Source organism: Natator depressus, chromosome 8 (genome assembly GCF_965152275.1).
Source record: "Natator depressus isolate rNatDep1 chromosome 8, rNatDep2.hap1, whole genome shotgun sequence".
Classification (NCBI taxonomy): domain Eukaryota; kingdom Metazoa; phylum Chordata; order Testudines; family Cheloniidae; genus Natator; species Natator depressus.
The window spans coordinates 62413293-62440478 of record NC_134241.1 but is presented as its reverse complement, the minus strand read 5'-3'; the positions used below and the strand labels follow the sequence as shown (position 1 = coordinate 62440478).

Below are 27186 nucleotides of genomic sequence, written 5' to 3'. Positions count from 1 at the left end.
AACGTTATTATGCTGTGCTAGCAGAAGGCCAGAATGTTTCCTACCAGGTTCCATTTTTATGCCTTGTGCCCCATGAGAAAGGAGGACAAAGGGAGACAAAGGAAAAAACATGCAAATCCAACCATTAAAATAGCTACATTATGTGTAAAACAGATGCACTGTAATAAAACTACATATAAAAAGCTAGAAATAGGGACCATCAGAATTCTCTGCATTTGCTTTATTAATGCTATGCAAAACTACTCAGGCTCCTGCGCGGCCACTGACCCTCGGTGTCCACACATTTTCCTTTCCTTCAACACAAGAACAGTTTGGGCAAGGGGGTAGGATATGTCTGGACAAGGGGACCATATGGCCTCGTAGTTTAGAATGCCTCTCTTTACATATAAATATATCTATCTATCTATCTATCTATCTATCTATGTGCTTCCTCCCCTCCAGTGTCTTTGGGGAACTGCCAGGTCTGGCCACTCCCCACAAGAAGCTGGAGGATATTTAGGACGGGTTGGTAAGCAATCCTACACACACACACACACACACGCACACAGGGTTACTCCCTGTTCCTGATGACAGCAGCTTTTTGATAGGTTGAGAAAGCATGTAAAATAGATTCTCCTTTCCCTTTGTCACCACAAAACAGGCTCAACCAGAGGACAAGAAAACTATATCATGCAACCCAACTAGACTGACAAGTAAAAGAAGCAATGAGATGCAAAAAGATATCCTTTAAAAAGTGGAAGTTAAATCCTATTGAGGAAAAAGAGAAAGGAGCATAAACTCTGGCAAATGTAAAAAAAAAAAAGAGAGAGAGAGAAGAGCACTCAAGGATGACAGGATGACATTGCAGCGAAACTAAATGAATTCTTTGCATCAGTCTTCATGATTGAGGATGTGAGGGAGATGCCCAAACCTAAGCCATTCTTTTTAGGTGACAAATCTGAAGGACTGTCCCAGATTGAGGTGTCATTAGAGGAGGTTTTGGAACAAATTGATAAACTAAACAGTAATAAGTCACCAGGACCAGATGGTATTCACCCAAGAGTTCTGAAGGAACTCAAATATGAAATGTAGAACTACTAACTGTGCTATGTAACCTATCATTAAATCAGCTTCTGTACCTGATGACTTGAGGATAGCTAATATGACACCAATTTTTTAAAAAGGTTCCAGAGGCGATCTCGGCAATTACAGGCCAGTAAGCCTAAAACTGGTTGAAACTATAGTAAAGAACAAAATTCAGACACATACATAATATGATTTGTTGGGGATGAGTCAACATGGCTTTTGTAAAGGGATGTCATGCCTCATCAATCTATTAGAATTCTTTGAGAGGGTCAACAAGCATGTGGAAAAGGGTGATTCAGTGGTTATAGCATACTTATATTTTCAGAAAGTCTTTGCTAACATCCCTCACCAAAGACTCTTAAGCAAAGTAAATTGTCATGAGATAAGAAGGAAGGTCTGCTCGTGGATCAGTAACTAGTTCAAGGATAGGAAACAAAGGGTATGAATAAATTATCAGTTTTCAGAATGGAGAGAGGTACAATAACTCCCCACTTAATGTCCTCTTGCTTAAAGTTGTTTCAATCTTACGTCCCTGCTCAATTACAGAACATGCTCCATTTAAAGTTGTGCAATGCTTCACTATAACATCATTTGACTGCCTGCTTTGTCCACAGCTGGCAGCCCCCTATCAGCTCCCCTACGCCCCCCACACAATGCCTCCCCCCCTGCCGGCAGACCCCAGGGATCAGCGCCTTCCCCATCCTCCTCCTGTCTCCTGACCATGAGAATCAGCTGGCTTGCGGCGTTCAGGAGGTGGGGGAAGGAGCAAGGACACGGTGTGCAGGCTCCCCCTCCCTCCCCTGCCTCCTGAACACCGCAAGCCAGCTGATTGCCGTGGGCAGGAGAGGGAGGGGGAGGAGTGAGGATGTGGCATGCGGAGTAAAGGGGGAGGAGGAAGAAGAGGTGCATTAAGGGTGGGGGCTTGGGGGAAGGGGTGGAGTGGGCAGACGGAGGGTTGAGCCCCCCGCCCCTGGTGCTTGCAGAGTAGGGGAAGCTTCCGCTGCTGCTGTGCAATGTGCTTCTCCTAGCTTACAGCACCTTCAGCCTCCTTGCCTGCCTCATTGTCTCCAGTGCCAGTGGGCTCTGCCTGTGTGGGGTAAGGCAGGGGCACCTCCCAACTATAGTACTGTACTGTACAGTACAGCAAAAAAAAATTTCCCTGGAACCTAACTGCCCCATTTACATTCATTCTTATGGGGAAATTGGATTCACTTAATATTGTTTCACTTAAAGTCACATTTTTCAGGAACCTAACTACAACGTTAAGTGAGGAGTTACTGTAGATAGTGGTGTCCCCCAGAGATTTCTACTGGGACCAGTACTGTTCAACATATTCATAAAATGATCTGGGGAAAGGTGTAAACAATGAGGTGGCAAAATTTGCAGATGATACAAAACTACTCAAGGTAGTTAAGTCCAAAGCGACTGTGAAAAGTCACAAAGGGATCTCACTAAACTGGGTGACTGAGCAACAAAATGGCAGATGAAATTCAACGTTGATAAATGCGAAGTAATGCACATTGGAAAACATAATCCCAACTATACATATAAAATGATGGGTTCTAAATTAGCTGTTACCACTCAAGAAAGAGATCTTGGGAGTCATTGTGGAGAGTTCTCTGAAAACATCCACTCAGTGTGCAGCGGCAATCAAAAAAAAGCGAACAGAATGTTGGGAATCATTAGGAAAGGGATAGATAATAAGACTGAAAATATATTGCCTTTAGCTAAATCCATGGTGCACCTCATCTCTAAAAAGATATATCGGAATTGAAAAAGGTACAGAAAAGGGCAACAAAAATCATTAGGGGTATGGAACAGCTTCCCTTTGAGGAAAAATAAATAAGACTGGGACTTTTCAACTAGGAAAAGAGATGACTAAGGGGGATATGATAGAGGTCTATAAAATCCTGAATAGTGTGGAGAAAGGAAATAAGGAAGTGTTATTTACTCCTTCTCGTAACACAGGAACTAGGGGTCACCAAATTAAATTAATAGGCAGCAGGTTTAAAACAAACAAAAGGACTTCACATAATGCACAGTCAAACTGTGGAACTCTTTACCAGATTATGTTGTGAAGGCCAAGACTATAACAGGGTTCAAAAAAGAACTAGATAAGTTAATGGATAGGCTATTAGCCAGGATGAGCAGGGATGGTGTCCCTAGCCTATGTTTGCTAGAAGCTGGAAATGGGTGACAGGAGCTGGATCACTTGATGATTACCTGTTTCGTTCATTCCCTATGAAGCACCTGTTTTTGGCCAGTCGGAAGACAGGATACTAGGCTAGACGGACCTTTGGTCTGACCCAGTATTGCCATTCTTATGACATTTTAAATATTAGTCATAACATTTTTGCAATCCTAACAGTAAAGAAAATGTCAAGCAAAAACACTTAACAGTTTACAAAGGGCTCCAAATTGAAATAAACTTCATAATTTTTTTAAAAGGTTAAATGATTAAAAACAGGAGCAGTATTTTGTCCAGATCTCCTGAACAGGGGAGGCTACTCTCATATGTGCATAAAATAAGGTGTGTGGGCTCTCCTCTCATATGTGCAGCTGAAGTAAAATTTAAAAGAATATAATCGATCCCCAGCCTCACTTCTACTGGAGAATTGATCCCAAGGTCAGGAAATGGTAATTGGGCTACAGCTGTTGACATTCAAACTCTCACTGTGCATGTTTAGAGAATTATTGCTGATATTATTAATTATGAAGGGATCACTTTAACCCAAAGCTGTTGCTTTAAACAGAGGAGAGAGAATTTATATATTTCCTGTTCTAGCAAGGTAAAGTGTGATTGTACCAGCAGAATACCATTCTAAAGAGTTATGGGCAGGTGGTTTATAGACATTTTCATTAGCAGATTTCAGGTGACTACAGTTACATAGCTGTAATTTCTACTGCAGACAGATTGGCACTACAGATTTATAGTCAGTTCTAGGAACCGCTTACACTTGTCTTCTCAGAGTGAAGTACAGAGTACGTTTAAATGGGTGCTTTTCCTTTCTACTTTTCTTTGCCTCATGTTAAATGGGCGGCTTGAATTATATTCTGAATCAGTAAGTAGATTGCAATGTATACTGGTACTTCAGTTGCACTTAAAAAGTTTCTTCTCTTTTGAAAGATTGTACTGACAGGAGAGCTATTAGATAGGCTTAGCATGAGGAATATCGCTGGAAATTAGTTATTATTAAATGGAAGAAACTTTGAAAACACATTGTGTGGTGTCCTGAGAAAGGCAAGAACTTAAATCATTTATTTGGGAACAGCGTCAATCAGAGTGACTAGGGAGGTTGTGGAATCTCCATCAGTGGAGATTTTTAAGAGCAGGTTAGACAAACACTGTCAGGCATGGTCTAGATAATACTTAGTCCTTCCATGAGTGCACGGGACTGGACTAGATGACCTCTCGAGGTCCCTTCCAGTCCTATGAGTCTAGGATTCTATAATCACCTATCTGGGTAAATAGGAGATTGGATCAAAAGTCATACTAAATAAAATCTGTTCTTGAGTTTACAAAGCCAGGGTTTCCATGGAGTATTTGAAATCTGTGACATAGATAGCAATACAAGAAATTAACTCAATGGCATCTTAATTTGCTCTTATTTTACATATTTTACATGACTGTAAAACAGATTTAGGGTTTGGGGTGGATAATCAGCTAAACATGAGTTCCTAGTGTGATGCCATGACCAAAAGGGCAAATGAGATCCTTGCATGCGTAAACAGGGGAATCTTGAGTAGGAGTACAGAGGTTAATTTATCTCTTTATTTAGCACGGGTGCAATTGCTGCTGGAATAGTGTGTCCAGTTCTGATGTCCACAACCCAAGGAGGAGGCTCAAATATTAGAGAGGGTTTAGAGAAGAGCCATGAGAATGATTAGAAAACATGCCTTTTAATTATTGAGCTCCTTGATTCTGTCTATTTAGCTTAATAAATAGAAGGTTAAGGGGTAGCTTGAATGGTCTGTAAGTACCTTTATGTGGAACAAATATTTGATAATGGGCTCTTCAATCTAGCAGCAAAAGGTATAAAACGAGCCAATGGCTGGAAGCTAAAGACAGACAGATTCAGACTAGGATAATTTTTAAAATCAAGATTGGATGTTTTTCTAAAAAAGATATGCTTTGGGAATGTCCTGCTGCCTGTGTTATACAGGAGGTTAGACTGGATGATCTCTGTTGTCCCTTCTGGCCTTGGAATTAATCCATCTCTAACCAAAAGAAATAGCACTCGACCATCTCCTTAGATTACTTTCTGATAAGGAGAACAAAGAACTATAATTTCCTTCTCACTTTCTATCAAGAACAGAAAAAAGTGAGGGATTAAAGATTTGCTGGTATTATTTACTTGGGAGTATAGAACAGAAAAGATACATTCCAGAGGTCAGTAGGTTTACAAATTGTGCGTACATATTATGTTATCACCGTTTGGTCTGAATACATTCATTTTTGATAAAGTGACACCACCAGGCATAACCAAATCCTAGAAAAATGTACTATGGCTATGTAAATGCAGAGGATTACAAAAAAATCACCATATGAGCCTCACTCATTCATTTAAAACTCCCTTAGCAATGAATACTTAATAATCTGAGCCTATTAACATCTACAATAAACTCCATTATGGACTATGTCAAAGAAAAAAATATTAACTAAGCAATTTGATTCTCATTTTAAAGACACAAACAGCCATAAAATGAATAGCAATGACTCCTGTAATAATCAGGCTTCTTATGCTAAGCAGGTTCAGTCTGATCAGTGCTTGAATGGAAGATTTCTAGGGAAAAGATGCTAAAAAGGTTCTGTTGGTGATTGAGAACATGCTATACTTTTTTTTTTGATAGTGTAGAAGCAATATGCTAGCATGAATTGCAAGACTGGGTCATTCTTGCTTTTTGATGTGCTCTTCTGGAAGAGTATATATTTCTTATGGCAGGTATTTACCATCTGATCTATGTTAACTAAAGCAAATAATACCAGGCAAGAAAGAGTAAACGCAGGAGAGACTGAAGTGATTGTAATGGGCATGGACTAAAGCTGTTAGGTGCTCTCTCTAATATGAAGCATTTCAATATTGTAGATGTTTGCTCACATTTCTTACCTCCAACAATTCATTCCCCAGTTGTACTTCTCGGAGTTAAAGTGATATATTAAGCACTAACATGTGATATTGGTATATCTTAATATGAGACAAGAAGAATGCCACACAAATTTAAGCAGACAGTTCTCTCCTCAAATTCTGAAGAGACAAGAAATGCAGAAGTAGCAGCCATGTTAGTCTGTATCTACAAAAAGAAAAGGAGGACTTGTGGCACCTTAGAGACTAACAAATTTATTTGAGCATAAGCTTTCGTGAGCTACAGCTCACTTCATCGGATGCAAGCTAAGGATGAAATTCCACCCAAATGTTTCTGCCCTAACTGACACAAATGGGCTTCTCCCCAAACCATTCATTCTGTCTTAATTATTGTATATAATCTAGTTAATGCCAGACCAAAGGCTATCTCTCTGGAAGTCTGTGCTATTGTTCTTTCTGCTGTAGGCTTAAGTCAAAGTTAACATAGGATATTAGATGCACTGTATATGTATAATATCTCTATCTAGCTATCACATTTAACTACAGCTTCTGCAAATGTAGAACCCACTTATAGTTTTCACTTCAGTTAAAAAAAGAGGGAGTTGAATTTACAAGTGAGCTGCATTTGTAATCCATTTTGCCATGGAAACCACCACACTGTGGAATCCCAATCTGCTTGTAAGCAGTGGTTGCTAAGGAAAGGGAAGGAGAAGTAGACAGCTGCTGGCAGGCTATCAGGGAGACTCAATGTCAGTTGATAGGAAAGTGATTCGCCCCCACATTCTCTTTCCTCATTATTATATCACTGCTTACTTTTAGCATGTATTGTTTCATGGTAAGTGACTACTGCAATTTTCTTTCCAAAAAGATGTGAGATTAATTTAAACCATGTCAAGAGATCAGTAACACAGTGTTCCTTTTTAAATGGAAGTCCCTCATCTAATAGTTTATGTTGCTTTATTTACTTACCTGAAAAAAACTCACTGAAGATAAAGATTGTATATTTTGCATAACAGCAACCAAGTAATAAATGTCTCCTGTTAAAAATGTAACAGCAGTAATGAAGATAAGCACTTTGTTATTAAAGAGCAATGTAATCTTCCCCTAGCCCCCAAACTAAGCAATTGGCATGCTTTTCCCTGGGTTACTAAAAAGGTGGCACCACCAAAATGCTGAGGCCTACACAGAAAACACTGTCATTCATAGTCCTACGTGGTGTGACACGGTCAGGCCAGATGGCTACAGGAGAGTGATTTTTTTTTTGAAGCAGAAATAATTTTATTTGTGTAACACTTACAAAGAATCACCAAAAAGGATAAAGCAAAACTATGCAACAAAACAAAAGCAAACACAAGGTATAACACAGCAGCCTTCAGGAGGGAGAAGTGTTCAGGCTAGCCTGGGCCCAGAGCGGGGGGGGCTTCCTCGACACTCGTGGTCTTCCACCCTCCTGAGTTACCTGGTGGCCTAGAGCGGGGGGGCTTCCTCGACACTCATGGTCTTCCACCCCCTCGAGTTACCTAGTGCCACGCCCAGTGTCACCGATTATTCCTCTCCTGAGAGTGCCCGACAAGATGGGCACGGCTGCAGGGTGGGCGGTTTGGGGGTGGGGCGGACGTACACCCACGTGTGATAGGGCCCCTCCTAGGTGACAGTAATAATGGTATCCACAGCGGCAATGGCTGGGGCTGGGGTCTCTCGCTCTTCTCCTCAATCAAAGGGTCAGACGGAGGGAACTGGACGGGGTCACCGAGCAGAGAACCTCGGACAGCGCCCACCGCTCCTCGAAGGCGTCAAGGGAATCGGTGGACGCCTCCCAGAGGAACTCCGCCCAGATACGTGAATGTACTGAGGATTGGAAAACGACCCTACAGTCGCAGGACACTTCATTGGCCAACCTCCCCTCTCTGGTTTTATAAATGGCTGTTTTAGCTAGGGCTAGGAGGAGGTTAACCAGGAGATCTCGCGATTTTGTGGGGCCACGGATGGGAAGTGTGTAAATAAAAAGGTGAGGGGAAAAGTGTAGCCAAAAGCGTAATAAATACAGGAGAGTGATAGAAGGTAGATATATTAGCCCCAGATTAAACAGGTCACTTTTCCCTGAATAAGATAATGGGCTCTTCCAGAAAAATCAGGAAGTTGATGGAACCAATTAAGGCAGGCTAATTAGGACACCTGGAGCCAATTAAGAAGCTACCAGACTCAATTAGGACAGGCAGACTAATCAGGGCACCTGGTTTTAAAAAGGACCTCACTTTAGTTATTGTGGCGCATGTGAGGAGCTGGGAGCAAGAGGTGCAAGAAGCTGAGTGTGAGTAGGCTTACTGCTGGAGGACTGCGAAGTACAAGCATTACCAGACGTCAGGAGGAAGGTCTTGTGGTGAGGATAAAGAAGGTGTTGGGAGGAGGCCATGGGGAAGTAGCCCAGGGAGTTGTAGCGGTCACACAGCTGTTACAAGAGACACTGTAGACAGTTAAAATCTACAGGGCCCTGGGCTGGAACCCAGAATAGAGGGCAGGCCTGGGTTCTCCCCATCCCCCTCAACTCCCTATTTGAGACAAGAGGAAGTGACTTGGACTGTGGGTCCCACCAGAGGGGATGGTCCCTGGCCTATCCCCCAACCCACTAGGTGGGTCAGCAAAGACTGCGGAGACTGTTCTCCTCCCTTTCCCCATGCTGGCCAGTGATGAGGTTAGCTGAGTGAATGGCAGGTTTGAGCCACTAGCAAAAATGGCCAAACTGAGGGCTGCTGTGAATCTGAGGTGAGCAAATCCACCAATAAGCATAGGACCCACCAAGGCAGAGGAGGAACTTTGTCACACTGGGGAGACCACTTGCAATACTGAAAGGCAGAGTTAAAGACCCTTCAAGACGCAAGTCTTAGGGCCAGCCCCACAACATGTAACTAGCCATGATTGAGGTACCCAATCTGGAGTACCACATAGGGTACAGCCTCATGAAACTAGTGATTGACAAGGCACAGGCCCTATTAGCATGCCCAATTCCCTGGAAGAAGAGGCAAATGAGGTATTTTCTCAGCCTTGCAATTTATTACTGGAGGTTTATGCTCAGTTTTACCTCAATCTCAGCCTACCTTCCAGACCTAATTAAAGGTACACCACCCAAAGAAGATCTGGTGGGATTGGAACAGGGAGGAAGCTTTTAATGAACTGAAAGCGCAGTTATGCTGGGCACCTGTGCTCTTCAGCCCTGATTTTTCTTGTGAATTCATACTGCACATAGATGCCTCGCATGTCTGCCTAAGAGCCATGCTCTCAGAAGACACTGAAGAAGAACACCCAATTGCATACTTGACTAAGAAGGTATTCCCTAGAGAAAAGGCCTGCTCAATTACTGAAAAGGAGGCACTGGTGATTGAATGGGCCATGGATTCTCCCAGGTATTACCTGCCAGGTAGCCCCTTCTCCTTGATCACAGACCATGCTCCCCTCTACTGGCTCCAAACCAGTGGTTTATGGCTTCTCTACCATAAAAGACGTGAATCCATGTATAAGTCAATGGTACCTGGTGCTACAAACCCATAGTTTCAGAGTGCAACACCAGATGGGAAAGGACTGTGTTAATGCCAGTTTCTTTTCACAGAAAATCAGAGATGGAGATTACCTGTCCCAGGACTGCAGGGATGAGGTTGTGAGGGGTAATTTCCTCAGTCTCATAGAGGCGGCAGCTAATGAGCCCTTCTGGGCTAAGCCAGCACTAATGAGATCTATCTGTGAGACTTGATCTGCCTGGAGGGAGGAAGATTAAAAAGGGAAAGCCTTCCACAGGAAGAGGTGGTGACTAGGGAGAAAATTGCTATACCTGAGAGACCACTGGCTACGTGGACAGACCAGCAAGAGGAAGACAACTGCAGAACTTGCAGCCCCTGAGACTGTATGGACCAGGTATAAAGCAGGGGTGACCAAAAGGAAGAGTTGGAGGCAGACCCTACTCCTGATTAAAGACAGTATACCTGCAGATTAGCCAAAACCCAAAGGAGAGACCAAAAGACTGACCACCTTTGCCTTTTTCTTTTACTCTGATTCTCCCTCTCCCAGGGGAAGGAGAGGAAAAAGGGCCTTTAAAAAAATCCCTTGAGTGCCACGAACAGAGGAAGGACTCTGTAAGCAGCTCAAATCATGGTTTCGAGGAGACAGGGTGGGGATGAGGTACGCACCATAAGATGATTGAAAGATGTAAACATTGAGAAAGAAATGAGAGGAATTATTGAAAGCAATAATATTAAACAATAGTCATGGAATTAAACTAAGAAAAAGAGAAGTTTATATTAAATATTAGAGAAGACTTCCTGACAGAGATCTTTCAGACTGCAGAACAGTCGTTCAAGTGAAGTATTAAACTCTAGTGCTTATGATTTTGAAAGCTATAACAGGCCAAACACTATGCTGAGAAGCGTAGGGAACAAATCTTGCATTTCCAGAGGATAGATGAGATGACATAAGGTCTTTTTAGCATTTAACTTCTAATTATTCTAATCAGTATGTTCCAAGTGCTTAAACGTGCATTTTACTTCATTCTTAATATGTCCCTCTAAATTTATGCTAAAAAAAATGTTAAGAGGAATCACATGAAAATGCTGATATTTTGTGGTGCAATTGTATCTATATAATCATTTATAGATTGACTGTTTAATTCTAATACTCTATTTTCTGTTTCAGGGTACAAGTTGAATTTTATATGAATGAAAATACATTTAAAGAGAGACTGAAGCTATTTTTCATCAAAAACCAAAGATCAAGTAAGCAGTTTTGATTAATTTCAGTTGCACACATTTGTTAAATATAGGGGCTGAAATCTTGGCCCCATTAGAGTCAATATCAGGAGCTCCACTTCAATGGGGCCAAGATTTCATCCATAGGAGATTAGCGGAGTCTGTTTTTAACAGAATGTCCATGATGAATTCTCAACACACATTAGCAATCTAGTGTTTTTTTTTTCTTTTTCGTTTTGTTGCGGACAACTATTTATTGACTGGGTTTTATTTTTGCAACGTCTTCAGATGGACAAGTTTCCATGGATCTGACATGTCAGTGTATTTGGATAGGTCATCACATAGCTTTCTGAAGGAGAAGAAAAGTTCCAGAGGCATCTGGGCTTCCAACCTGTTTTTTTTTTTTAATCAAATTCCTCTTAAATTATCTAGGTTGCAAAAATAATTTAGAAACGTGACCAGCTGAAAGGGCATCCCGGCTTCTAAGGCGTTTCTGAACATGATATTTCAAAAACAAATACATTTTAGTTCCCTTATATATAGTTTTCCTCCAACCCTGATTCAGCAGTCTATCCACATTCACCAAAGCACATTAACTGCTTTCCTGAATGGGGCCTAGATGATTTTTCACTCAAATTGCCACATTTTAAACTAACAATGCTCTTTTCCCACCTTTTAAAATTAACTAACACCAAATGTGCACTGGGGAGAAATTCACCCCATGTGAAGAGCTTCCATCATGCTGTATCCATAACTAACTTAGGGCCTGTATGAAAGCTCAAATTCAACCAGGGGATGGAGGGCCAGTGCGAGATTTCCCCCACTACCTAAGGTGATTGCAGGTAGGGTGACCACATGTCCTGATTTTATTGGGGCAGTCCCGATATTCAGGGCTTTTTCTTAAATAGGCACCTATTACCCCCCACTCTGATTTTTCACACTTGCTATCTGGTCACCCTAATTGCAGGAGGAAACTGTGGCCAGAAGGGCTATATAAGATGCAGTCCATACATGTTGTGGCAATAGTCTCCAAACCAGACCTGTTTAGGCCATCACAGAAGGCCATAATGGGCAGGGACTATGACATTTACCTTTACATTCATCCAGTCATTCCCAAACCCCAAGCAACAGCCTGAATGAAATAAAACCTTATGTGTATACGTTAACTGTGTGTGAGGAAGGTAACTGCACACCCTGGCCCCATGTGTTAGCATTGTTGATTTCACTACCTTTTGCCTTCTAAACATATTAGAGCCAGATTACAGTGCCTTTATGCAGGTGGGGAAATGGATTTTACCCTAATTACTTAAGTACAGCTCAGGTGGGTGCAGGGCTTGGTGCAGATAAAAGATTATTTTCACCCTTGCATTATACGGAGAAAGGGTAAGTGGACAGATTTTTAAAGAGAGAGACAAGGTGGTTGAGGTAATTTTTTATGGGACCAACTTCGGCTGGTGAAAGAGACAAGTGTTCAAGCTGCACGGAGTGATTTTCCCAGACTTGAAGAGCTCAGAGTCACAGCAAAATACAAGGTAGAACAGATTGTTTAGCGTGAGGACATTAACACATATTCTAAGGGACCACTTCATTTTAAATGTGTCTGTTATGCTAAACAATCTGTTCCACTTTATATTTAGCTGTGACACTGAATACCTTTCCCAGACCTGGAGAAGAGCTCAATGTAGCTCAAAAGCTTGTCTCTTTCACCAACAGAAGTTGGTCCAATAAAAAGATATTAACTCATTCACTTTATCTCTCTAATATCCTGGGACCAACCCTGTTACACCACCACTGCAAACACCACTAAACAGATTTCTAAAAGGTATTTAGGCATGTAGAGATGCAGATAAGCACCTACTGGGATTTTCAAGAGTGAGTAGGAACCTAATTCCATTGAAATCAAAACTGAAAATTATCAGTAAATCGAGCGAATTCAGCAAGTGTGAACTCCGATTCCATCTTAGGAATCCTGTTGTGATCAGTGCCGCTCTGAAGTAGAACAAGCAAAAAAAGAGACCTAAAGACTTGGATGTCTAAATCTCTCTTTGAGCAACTAAATAGAACTGGCTTGATTTTCTCCCCCACCCCCAAGCACCGCACACCACTGTTTTGCTCACACCCACCCATACATGTTTCTAAACTCTTTAGTGCCCTTTATTTTTGGCCTTATGTTGTTTGCAACTATTCCCAATTTAGTAATTGCACATTCAAGTGAACCCCAAACTCAATTCACCACCATTAAAAGTTATTCCTTTGACAGACAAGCACATTTTGTTTCATTTTACAAGTAAGATCTCATAGGACACTGCATAAAATGCATTGCTATATCCAGTAAGTAATCAGATGACGAGTGTGATTTAGGAATTACTTAAATATGTATTCTTAAAGATATGCATGAGAATGAGAGACAGAGAGAGAAACCAAATCATGAATACTACAAGTTCTGTTGAGCTTTGCACACTTGAATGTACAAATTAAAATATCTAAATGATATTGCGAATACTTGGTGACATGCTTTGATACTCTTACTCACACTCCATAGAGCTCTACTTGACTAAAGTAGGAATACTCATGGTGTAAAGTACTATTCAACATGAGTAAGTCCCATAGTTAGGTCAAAGTACAAACATCCCAACAAGAAGTATTATATGAAAAATTCTTAAAGTACTTCAGAACAATCCTGTTACCATGCAAAATAGGCAGTAACTCTTCTGTATACCTTGAGTCAATGAATAAAAATTGTATTGAATATATAAGACTATATTTGCACTCAGAGTAATCAAAACAGTGGAGATTTCTGTATAGCAGAAATATATTCTGAACCTACAGCCTTGAAGCAGTGATTTCAACATCCACATTTCAATCAATCTTCAGTGTTGCTTTTAAATCTGTAAAATCTTCTCAGTGTACACAGTGAAGTCAGTATAAGCTTCTCGAATGCACACAGCTCATGTCAAAACTATTTGTTTTTTTGCTTGTGTAGCAATACTGCAGAAACATTCCTACATATTTCATGGGCATGCCATACTTACCATATACATAGCCTTTTGAGTATGGGCAAATGAACCTATTTGGAATTCAATTCATAGATCAAGATATAGTTTGCATTGTCCTGACACTTACCACATTTCTGTTTCTGGCAGCTAATTGGAAGTCTACATACCAGTTAAATTAAGCATCTGGTTCCCGAAAATTGGAAATATAGTTATGAAAAAAATAGACATGTTGAGAGGGAAACTTGCATTTTTGAAATGTAGTAGCCCTTTTTGGACTACACTAAGATTAGGGATCCAAAAACTGTGCTCACTTAGGGCAATAGAGAATGTTTCTTTGTTCCATTTAGTCCTTTTTATATAAAAAGGGGTTACATATAACCTCATCTCCTGTACTCCCTTGATTGTATGTTAACTAGTCTCTGGGCATGTTGTAAAGAAGGAATTGCTTTGCCCATACACTATTGTGATGATAGATTGCCATATTTAAAGTGTCATTGATAGGGGGATTTATTTGATTATATTAATTCTCTATTCCACTCCCGGCCCCCCATTGTTTTGTTTCAGTTGTCCTGCTCGCAAGCTCTTGCTTGCATGTTTGATTACACTGTTGATGTCAATTCTCATGTTAATGCCTCACTATATTTCCACTTAATATTGTTAATCACCTATGAACCTGGCTCTTTACTTTCTCCCTTAGTCATTTATTTTCCTACTCACTAGAGCGGGAAGGAATTTCAGTCAAATATATATTTCAGCAAAAATAAACACATTTGGATTGACTGAAACATTTTGTTAATTCCTGTTGATTTTGGCAAGTTGTTTTGGTTGAAACAAAAATAATTTTGGAAATGTAGAATTGGTTCATTTTGACATTATCAAAACAGCCGAAAAAATGAAAACTTTTTACATTGACCAGGGGATTCAGACATAATTTACCAAACTAAGGAGCAGTGGTTAGGCCACTCTGTGTGAAGGTGGGAGACATGGGTTTGAATAGCCGCTCTGGAGCAGGGACTTCACTGCAGGTCTCCCTCCCCCCCCACCCCAGGTGAGTGTCCTAACCGTTGGGCTATATTCCAGGGTAGGCATTAGTCCTGTTGAAACTGTTCCCCTTTGTATAAGATACTTAACTATCCATTGGACTAGAGAATGAGTGACTCTACAGCCCAGTAGTTAGAGCACTCAATGGGGAGAGGGCAGGGGACACCTGGATTCCAGTCCCTGCACCAATGACTTTTCAAGTAATTTCATACAGCATGGAACACCTTCAACAGGAGAGAGACACAGACCCACCCCAGAGTATCCAGTATGCTGGTAGTTAGGACATTCACCTGGCAGGGTGTGAGAAAAGATCTGTGTTCAAGTTTCTGCTCTAGAGCAGGGATTCAGATCTGGCCAGGTGAGTGCCCTAAATACCACTCTAATGAATATAAAGGGGAGGAGTGGCAGCACTTTATTTGTATTACCATAGCACGTAGGAGTCCTAGTCATGGATCTCTTCCTCTTCGTCCCCTAAAGTCCACAGATTTGCAGGCTTCCACAAAGGGAGCTAGTTAAAATGACGTGGTCTTTAAACTAAGTTTAAGTAGCTGGTATCAGGGAAGCAAGTCTGAGGCTGAGAACATAATGGTTATGTATTTATGGTGTGGAACGTGATAAGCAATCCTATTCAAGATCCCATAGCATATTCAAAGCATTACTTGTTCTTACGACCTGTACATTATAACTCTGCGTGGACTCCCCCAGATGGTCGAAATGACATACTGGACTTCTACATAGAGTGCTTCCGCAGACATGCACAGGCTGAAATTGTGAACAAACAGCATCACTTGCCCCATAACCTCAGCCATACAGAACACAACGCCATCCACAGCCTCAGACAACTCTGAACATAATAAAGGGGCTGACCAAGGAGGTGCTGTAGTCATAATGTACGGGTCGGATTATCAACAGGAGGCAGCCAGGCAACTCTCCAACACCTCATTCTACAGGCCACTATCCTCTGACCCCACTGAGGAGTGCCAAAAGAAACTACACCATCTGCTCAAGAAACTCCCTGCTACAGCACGGGAACAAATCTACACGGACACACCCCCAGAGCCCCGACCAGGGGTATTCCATCTGCCACCCAAGATCCAGAAACCTGGACGCCCCATCTTCTCAAGTATCTGCACTCTTACGGCAGGATTATCTGGCTATTTGGACTCTCTCCTCAGACCCTGCACTACCAGCACTCCTAGCTATCTTCGAGACACCACCGACTTTCTGAGGAAACTACAATGCATCAGTGATCTTCCTGAACACACCATCCTGGCCACCATGGATGTAAAAGCTCTTTATATCAATATTCCACATGAGGATGGACTACAAGCTGTCAAGAACAGTATCCCTGATGAGGCCACGGCACATCTGGTGGCTGAGCTTTGTGACTTTGTCCTCACCCACAACCATTTCAGATTTGGGGACAACTTATACCTTCAAGTCAGTAGCACTGCTATGGGTACCCACATTGCCCCACAGTATGCCAACATCTTTATGGCTGATTTAGAACAACGCTTCCTTAGCTCTCGTCCCCTAGTGCCCCTCCTCTACTTGCACTATATTGATGACATCATATGGACCTATGGGAAGGAAGCCCTTGAAGAATTCCACCTGGATTTCAACAATTTCCACCCCACCATCAACCTCAGCCTGGACCAGTCCACACAAGAGATCCACTTCCTGGACCCTACAGTGCAAATAAGTGATGGTCACATAAACACCACCCTATACCGGAAACCTACTGACCACTATACTTACCTACATGCCTCCAGCTTCCATCCAGGACACATCACATGATCCATTGTCTACAGCCAAGCTCTACAATACAACCACATTTGCTCCAATCCCTCAGACAGAGGAAAACACCTACAAGATCTTTATCAAGCATTCTTAAAACTACAATACCCACCTGGGGAAGTGAGGAAACCGATTGACAGAGCGAGATGGGTACCCAGAAATCACTTACTACAGGACAGGCCCCACAAGGAAAACAACAGAACACCACTGGCCATCACGTACAGCCCCCAACTAAAACCTCTCCAGCACATCATCAACGATCTACAACTTATCCTGGAAAACGATCCCTCACTCTCACAGACCTTGGGAGACAGGCCAGTCCTCGCTTACAGATGGTCCTCCCAACCTAAAGCAAATATTCACCAGCAACTACACACCACACCACAGAAACACTAACCCAGGAACCAATCCCTGTAGCAAACCTCGTTGCCTACTCTGTCCCCATATCTACTCTAGTGACACCATCAGAGGACCCAACCACATCAGCCACACCATCAGAGGCTCATTCACCTGCATGTCTACAAATGTTATATATACCATCATGTGCCAGCAATGCTCCTCTGCCATGTACATTGGCCAAACCGGACAGTCCCTATGTAAAAGAATAAATGGACACAAATTGGACATCAGGAATGGTAACACACAAAAGCCAGTGGGAGAACACTTCAGTCTTCCTGGACATTCTATAACAGATTTGAAAGTAGCTATACTTGAACAAAAAAACTTCAGAAACAGACTTCAAAGAGAAACAGCAGAACTAAAATTCATTTGCAAATTTAAAACCATTAATTTGGGATTGAATAGGGACTGGGAGTGGCTGGCTCATTAGAGAAGCAGCTTTGCCTCTCCTGGAATTGACACCTCCTCATCTATTGTTGGGAGTGGACTACATCCACCCTGATCAAATTGGCCCTGTCAACACTAGTTCTCCACTTGTGAGGTAACTCCCTTCTCTTCATGTGTCAGTATATTTATGTCTGCATCTGTAACTTTCACTCCATGCATCTGAAGAAGTGAGGTTTTTACCCACGAAAGCTTATGCTCAAATAAATCTGTTAGTCTTTAAGGTGCTACTCGACTCCTCCTTGTTTTTGTGGATACAGATTAACACGGCTACCCCTGATACTTGACACTATAACTCATGATTTTTTTAAAATATAATTTCCATATTAAAAGTTTTCTGTAAACACACCCAGGAAACAGGTCTCCTCACAACAAAGTTATCAGTCCAGTGATATGGAAACCACAAAAAGTGCAAGAGTTAATATGCTTTGCTAAACTGTCTTACCAAGCCATGTGGGGGTCTGTTATCCAAACCCTCCCCAACGAAACAACCCTATGGCAGACACCCAGCAAACCCCAATCACTTGTATTGATGTCTTTTGGTGGGGAAGACCAGTATCCTGCTACTCATTCTAACGGTTCTGGTGGCACGATTGCTGTCCCTTTTTGTGTTTCAGGGAGCTGCCAAGGATGGCTACTGCCCCCACCCCCAGGAATTTTGGGTGGATTTCAGTGGGAACACAGAACACTCCTGTCATACACTACAGCAAGGGTCATCACAGATGCTGTTTTCTGAACGGCTCAGAGAGAGAGCACACAAAATACATCTTTTCCCTCTGAGTAGTTGCTACTAACCTTTAAGACTTCATGGAGTAGGTTTAGCTAGTTCTGGTTCCCTGATTAATTTTGTGGATTTTATGTGATCAACAAATACAGCTCTAAATTTTAAGCATTTCTACACAATACTCGGTTACCCAAATCCAAATGATATACAGTACACATGGCATGATGTGTCAACAATTTCAGAGTTGCTCCAATTTGTCAAATATTTCTATAAATTGACAACAATAAAATCATAATATTTCACACAGCTCCAAAATTTAGTTATCGATATTTCCACATAGAAAATGCATGTGAGGTTTACAATAAATATGGCATAGAGTGCCAGCCAGCTACATAATGACAGAGAAGTGATGACACGTTGCTGTGACTTGCTTGTACCTGGCAAGATGAATCGGTATAAGATCACACCCTAAAACAAGTCTCAGAGAGAAAAAAAAGATGAAGCTTCAAGTCAGTGGAGGTAGGGAAAGGTGAAACACACACATCCAGAAAGCCTATTAATGCTATGTTTTGAAATAAGACCTGAAGCCACCTGCTCTGGAAATGGCTCCACTTAAAAACAGAAAAGGGTTAGAGAGTTATGGGAAAGCTCATTCCAAACCTATCACAACAGCCATACTCCATACTAATTAACCCCTTACCCCAATGCATGCAATTGGGATAGAAAAATTATGCAGATACAAATGAAATATTTAAAGGAATACTTAAAGACAGTGCTAAAAGAATAAGGCCTGATCTTCAGATGCTATAAATTGGTATAACACCATTTAAGTTATTTTACCCCATTTAGAATCTGGCCTCCGGTCTCCAAAATGTCTGTGGAGTATTACAAATTCTGTCAAGTTATCATTTGATCCTTCCAAACTTGGGTCACAAGCAATACCAGCACAGGACAATGTGGTATTCTATACACAAACAGTTCTCAATCTCAACACACATTTACTTGTGCCTTTCTTAGATGACAACAATATTTTATTCATTTATGTTGTTTAATGAAATAAACAGATTGTGGACCAAGTTATCAAATTTTTTGTTTGTTTTAAACCAAACAGTGATACCATGGTTACAGAGACAATGAAATCATAATCACATCACCTCAAAACAATGAATAACTGGATAAAACAGTGGATGATTGATGTTACTGAATATAAATGTCAGACACCAGTGTCAAAATAGCATAGATAAAGACATTTTGTGCAAACACGTGCTACTTGACAATCAGTTTAGGAATGGGGAAAAAACTGAAATCCAGTCAGACAAATTATACTGAGGTACTGACAGGATTTAAAATAGAAATAAAAAAAAAGTTAACCAGCAAAGAGAAATTAAGAATAGTGGATTTACAGTGAAGTTTGGAGGAACAGAAAGAATGAAAACTAGTAACCCATTTCACATATAGAGAAAAAAGATTAAAAATAATTCAACTAAGGCATTTAGGACTAGAAAAATATGTTTTAACTAGAAACTCCTGGACATATTGAAACAAATCTGGGCCTGATCCTTTACTGCCTTAAACATTGGCTAACCATTTAGAGATGTGCAAAGAGTGTAAAACTGTACTCAATTAGAAGAGTAGTGTTTCACACCCGCTTTAAACAGATGACCATCTTTTTGTTGTGTGTTTGTACAGCACCTAGCAAAATGGGATCCTGGTCCATGACTAGAGGTCATGCTATGATCATAAAAATAATAACAATGTGCTTGACTATTCAAAGTGCAAAGCATTGGAGAACCAGGCCCTCTGTTTAACTATGACAGAAGTCAATAGCATCAACAAGAGCGGAGACTCAAATGCCTAACTATACCAAATGAACTCTGGGATAGGCTTATCTAGGGAATATTTACCAAATTATAGACTATCACTCAAGTGTCTTGAAATAGATAAACGTCCAAGTACTGGAAGCAATACTTACTGGTCACACATACAACACTCTCACAAAACCTGATCTATTGAAAGAGAAAGTCAGACAAGGAACCAGTTAAATTTATATATGAAGAATTCCAAAAATAGTAGTTTTAGAGTGGGTATTCAAACACTGTGTCACGCCAAAATACACAAGGAAACAGTTAGATTAAACTATTGTTAATGACTACTAGAAAAGGACAGAGGTGAGAGAAACAACACACATTTTACATCTTGGGATGGAGAAGCAAGTAGAGTCACCAGCTCAGGTGCTAGTAAAGAACAGCCCCTGCCTCTGTGGCCAGTTGCATGCCAGGGAGAAGATTCACTTCCAGGAGTAGTACAAGTGGCATTGTTATCCCTTGTGGGATTGCCATAAGAGAATAAGTTCCACCCAAGGCTCCATAGAAACCCTGCAGGAAAAGGCTGCATAAGAGATACAATTTAAATCAGCATATTTCTGAGAGTCTTAGCCGTGTCCTATCCTTCGTTGCAATAGTCAACTCCAGGCTCCTTAGTAGAGTGGAGGATGTCAAAGGGTTTGTGCCCTTGTGTGCTTCCTCCACTTTGCAGGCCCGTGAGCCCTGCAGCCTGCATTGTTCCAGAGACAGTGGAGCTGACAGCTCTGTGTAATGATTTCATGTCTTCCCACTGACACATTTTCACTCTGTCCATACAGATCTCTTGCCAGAATTTGAGTGCTGCAGACAAACAAGTCCATGTAAACTCCCACATTTCAGCAGCGCAAAGTCTTGCTGTTTTCTACCAAGAATAGAGTTCATCTAAAATAAGCTTCTTATTTTTTTGGACTCTGAGTCCTTCCTTAGCAGAACCCACCAAAGGGTCTCAGTTCTGATCAAATGAAAATTTCTGGAAGTACAGGATTTAAACAGAACCAGAATAGGGAGATGCTTCTGATAACAACCAAGAAGCAATGGGAATCTGGTTAGCATCCCAAATGATTTGTATAGCAAGATTACTTTTTCAAGTCATTGTTTGTCACAAATAAATTCAATACATCAAAGGAAAGCAGCTTTTCATGACGTGCAGACGTTATGAGTGATTTATTTTTTTTGCATGAATTTGTTTTGTAGGGTTTTTTTTTTCCATGCATTAGTTTTGTAATGAACTACATTTAGAAAGAATATAGCAACATCACTACTCAGATTCAGTGCCCTCAGGATTCTAAGGTGCTTTTCCTTTGCTAGTGCTCATTTCCTTGTATGGTCTCAATTGCCATGTTATCACTATTAAGTCGCTTTTGCAATATTTAAAGCTTCTATTGGGGTCATCTCAAAGCCTTGTCTTTTCCAATGAGAAGAAGTCCAATTCTCCAAACCATTCCCTGTCATTTAGATTTATGACACCTACTGGAATCTTCTGTGTGGTATACTACACTTTTGAGGGGAAAAACATCTTAGTTGCAGTATGAAGGATATTGCTTAAAATAATTGCCATAATGGAATCTAACACGTTTTATACAGCAAAACTTCTCTCTTTTGATTTGTATTCTTGTCTTGCTAATATGGCCTGCTATGTTTTCTCCCCCACACCCAGTCTGAAAGTCATAGAATCAGAGGACTGGAAAGGACCTCGAAAGGTCTTGTAGTCCAGTCTCCTGTTAGAGAATGAGCAGGCTAACCCAGAGGCAGATTGAGTAGACGGACTTCTTTATTGCAGTACTTGTTCCCCTCGACCAAAATTGTCGAGTAAGCACTGAATTAGTTACAGTACACTCTTTTATCTAAGTTAATACGTAAATACCTACATTTACTGTGACACCCCAAACCCCTTATTGAGTAAAATGAATGCCCATACAATGAATATAATTATCCCCACCCCTGTTTACTGTTTACAGCATTAAGCATATTCTACAGACATTTTTACTTTGAAGATACATTTCTTTGCAATAATTGCAGCTACAAATTCCCTTAATCAGCAGTTTGCAGGGAAGGAAGGGGCCACAACCCTGAGCTCGTTTAGGTAGCTGGGAAAGGAAGGGAGGGGGGAGTATCCTTTTTTACACAAAGAGTATCCTTTAGATCCCCACATTCCTTAGGCAGCTGCAATGCTTATCAATCCTTAACAAGCAGAAAGGAAGGGAGAGGGGTAGCACTTTATCTGTTAAGCGCAGAAATGGTGCCTGCCTGTGCCTCTACTCCCTAATACTATGTCTGCACACCAGTAGTTTTCCAGGTCTCTACTTAACCCTTACATATCCCAACATCCCATACACTCAAGGCAGGACTAAGTATTATCTAAAACCATCCCTGACAGGTGTTTGTCTAACCTGCTCTTAAATCCTTAGGCAATTTATTCCAAAGCTTAACCACTCTGACAGTTAGGAAGTCTTTCCTAATGTCCAACCTAAACTGTCCTACTGCAATTTAAGCCCATTTCTTCTTGTCCTATCCTCAGAGGTTAAAAAGAACAATTTTTCTCCCTCCTCCTTGTAACAACCTTTTATGTACTTGAAAACTGTTATGTCCCCTCTCAGTCATCTCTTTTCCAGACTAAACAAACCCATTTTTTTTCAATGTGCTCTCATAGGTCATATTTTCTAGACCTTTAATCATTTTTGTTGCTATTCTCTGGACTTTCTCCAATTTGCCCACATCCTTCCTGAAATGTGGTGCCCAGAACTGGACACAATATTCCAGCTGAGGCCTAATCAGAGCAGAGTAGAGCAGAAGAATTATTTCTTGTGTCTTGCTTACAACACTCCTGCTAATACATCCCAGACTTATGTTTGCTTTTTTTGCAACAGTGTTACACTGCTCGCTCATATTTAGCTTGTGATCCAGTATGACCCCCAGATCCCTTTCTGCAATACTACTTCCTAGGCAGTCATTTCCCATTTCATTTGTGTATAACTGATTGTTCCTTCCTAAGTGGAGTACTTTGCATTTGTCCTTATTGAATTTCATCCTATTTACTTCTGACCATTTCTCCAGTTTGTTCAGATCATTTTGAATTTTAATCCTATCCACCAAAGCACTTGTAACCTCCCCCAGCTTGATATCATCTGCAAACTTCATAAGTGTACTTTCTATACCATTATCTAAATCATTAATAAAAATATTGAACAGAACCTGACCCAGAACTGATCCCTGCGGACCCCACTCAATATACCCTTCCAGCTTTACTGTGAAACACTGGTAATTACTTTCCGGGAGTGGTTTTCCAACCAGTTATGCACCCTCCTTGTCCTTACCCATAACTATTTCACATCTGGGGACAATGTATACCTTCAAATCAGCGGCACTGCTATGGGTACCTGCATGGCCCCAAAGTATGCCAACATTTTTATGGATGACTTAGAACAACGCTTCCTCAGCTCTCGTCCCCTAATGCTACTCTACTTGCGCTACATTGATGACATCTTCATCATCTGGACCCATGGAAAAGAAGCCCTTGAGGAATTCCACCATGATTTCAACAATTTCCATCCCACCATCAACCTCAGCCTGGACCAGTCCACATAAGAGATCCACTTCCTGGACACTACGGTGCTAATAAGCGATGGTCACATAAACACCACCCTATACCGGAAACCTACTGACTGCTATGCCTACCTACATGCCTCCAGCTTTCACCCAGATCACACCACATGATCCATTGTCTACAGCCAAGCTCTACGATACAACCGCATTTGCTCCAACCCCTCAGACAGAGACAAACACCTACAACATCTCTATCAAGCATTCTTACAACTACAATACCCACCTGCTGAAGTGAAGAAACAGATTGACAGAGCCAGAAGAGTACCCAGAAGACACCTACTACAGGACAGGCCCAACAAAGAAAATAACAGAACACCACTAGCCATCACCTTCAGCCCCCAACTAAAACCTCTCCAACGCATCATCAAGGATCTACAACCTATCCTGAAGGACGACCCATCACTCTCACAGATCTTGGGAGACAGGCCAGTCCTTGCTTACAGACAGCCCCGCAACCTGAAGCAAATACTCTCCAGCAACCACACACCACACAACAGAACCACTAACCCAGGATCCTATCCTTGCAACAAAGCCCGTTGCCAACTGTGTCCACATATCTATTCAGGGGACACCATCATAGGGCCTAATCACATCAGTCACACTATCAGAGGCTCGTTCATCTGCACATCTACCAATGTGATATATGCCATCATGTGTCCGCAATGCCTCTCTGCCATGTACATTGGCCAAACTGGACTGTCTCTACGTAAAAGAATAAATGGACACAAATCAGATGTCAAGAATTATAACATCCATAAACCAGTCGGAGAACACTTCAATCTCTCTGGTCACTCGATTACAGACCTAAAAGTGGCAATTCTTCAACAAAAAAACTTCAAAAACAGACTCCAACGAGAGAGTGCTGAATTGGAATTAATTTGCAAACTGGATACAATTAATTTAGGCTTGAATAGAGACTGGGAGTGGATAGGTCATTACACAAAGTAAAACTATTTCCCCATGTTTATTCCCCTCCCCCCGCTGTTCCTCAGATGTTCTTGTCAACTGCTGGAAATGACCCACCTTGATTATCACTACAAAAGGTCCCCCCCCCCACTCTCCTGCTGGTAATAGCTCACCTTACCTGATTACTCTCGTTATAGTGTGTATGGTAACACCCATTGTTTCATGTTCTCTGTGTATATAAATCTCCCAACTGTATTTTCCACTGAATGCATAAGATGAAGTGAGCTGTAGCTCATGAAACCTTATGCTCAAATACATTTGTTAGTCTCTAAGGTGCCACAAGTCCTCCTTTTATTTTTGTGGACACAGACTAACACGGCTGCTACTCTGAAACCGTCCATTTAGGTTGTATTTCCCTAATTTGTATATGAGAAGGAGTATCAAAACCTTATTAAAGAACAGATTTTTCTGTAATAAACCTCCAAGGTCTCAGTACAGACCAATGACCAAATGTCCCAGTTAGCGTTTATTTTCTAAATCGATTTATAGGAGGCTTAGATAAGGGGATAAGACTGTGAACTCAAAGGCCCGGCTTCTGCAAACATGCCTGAGCTGATCTTTAAGCATGCAAGTACTCCTTATGTGCTCAAAGTTAAGGATATGCTGAAGTGTTTGCAGTCTTGGTGCTTAAACCACTAGTTCAAATTCAGCGCTGGTTAGCAGAACAGAAATGCATTATTATTTGATTAGGGTTTGATGGCCTATTTGGTGACAGGATGGTCTCACTTGATGAACATGTCTACATTGCACCTGAATGTCTGTAGTCTGCAGAGAAGTCAAGGACTTACTTTGCATGGGGACTGAACTCTCTCTGGGGGTTGTTCTAGGTCACATTTGAGGTGCATTGCAGAGCAACATGGGGGAAGTTTACATTGCTATTGTCCATGTGCTCCCAGATAATGTCAGGCACTCTAGTTACCTTTTATAATCAAAATATGACTTCATATAATGATTAAAAGTTGCTGTATTATCAGTAGGGAAATCAGGATGTGTTCCACACACGGATGAACATTTACAGAGCTAACATAAAAGCACAAAACTGCAGATTGTAGACCTTTGCATTTCATTAACAGAAGGGGTAGACAGATGAGGCCAATACAAAAATGACCTTTATTCTCTCACCTCACCTAATTGCCTACTTATAATAGCCCAGCTGGCATAGCAGCTAGTCCTACTTAAGCAGATTTCCCCAAAAGGGTTAATTCAGTTAAGAAGTTCTTCCTTCAGCAACAGTTCAAAAAGAAAAAAAAGTAAAGCTTACAGCACAGCAATGAATACGCACATGCCCCAGCCCTCTCACCCTCTGGTCATATCCTCTTTCCTTTTCTATCTCTTCTCCCTGCTCTGGGGAAATCAAGAGTCTGCTGTTAATTAGATTTGATAAGACAGCAGGAGTCTCTAGATAAATGTTGACAAGTCATTGACAACTTGACAATTGCTGACAAGTTGACAATTGCTGGTCACAGCTGTAGGACTTCTCACTGCTTGGGAACCTAGGATGGGGTTTTAACCCCCCAGTTTACCAATGCCAGGCTCCAAAAGGGGTTAATCTAACCTTCATAATATGAAGGTATCTCCACAGTGAAAATAGCAAACAATGCTCCATTATAAAGCCTTATTTTCTCTGTCTCTCTCATACACAGATTCTAAGATGTAGTTAAAGTAGACATTGTTCTGAATTTTTCTGTAATTAAGTATACTACTTGTTGAAGGTGGGAAGTGGGGAATGATTTTCAGAAATGTTAACTTTATGTTCAGTTTGGATGCAACTTCCCCCCAAAAACACAAGTTGGTGAAATGCATGGGGGCCCCAGCACTGGGCTAGGGGAGAGAGGGAGTTATGCTCAATAAATAGATTTTACACTCTGCTCTTAGAAGTATGTATACACACAAGGTCACATATAGGTATGGAAAAGCATAATTGGGCCCTAACATGGCAAACATACAACTGGTTCTATTCAGTACAATGGGCCTATTCACATGCATAAGTGCTAGAAGAATTGGTGGCTTAGCTTACAATGACAGACACTAGTTATCCTATGGTTGACTGGTGCTTACTAATATCCTGCTCCTGCAATCAGATCGGTGTGAGCTCACATCAGTCAATAGAACTCTGAATGGGCACAACTGTGGGGATCCAAATTCAGGATTGGAGCCTCGGTCTACAAGTGTACAATTTACTAATGGTTGCTAATGATGTTGCTTTCTACTCATTGGTTTTTGCCAACAGTGTCTATTAGTATAATTACTGGTAACTTTTTTTTTTAATGTAAGTATTAAATGCAAAAAAAAAAAAATTACACTTTTGCAATTAAGGCTATACTATCTTTAATTACAAGATCACATGCATATCTTTGGTCCTGATGCTGCAATGGACTCAGAGTCTGATTCAATGACCATTAAGTCAGTGGTTCCATTGGGCTTCAGTTGGACCCTCAGAGCAGCAAACACTGTGCTTATGTCGATCCCCTT

The 27186-nt window shown here is 41.2% G+C and overlaps 1 protein-coding gene across 1 annotated transcript in view; it reads left to right on the top strand.

The window, feature by feature from the left end:
• Positions 1-27186, top strand: part of KCNT2 (potassium sodium-activated channel subfamily T member 2) — a 277251-nt gene that overhangs the window by 51257 nt on the left and 198808 nt on the right. The window contains exon 2 of the mRNA XM_074961164.1: positions 10830-10909. Within this exon, the coding sequence (XP_074817265.1) occupies positions 10830-10909 (80 nt within the window). The remainder of the gene's footprint in view (positions 1-10829; positions 10910-27186) is intronic.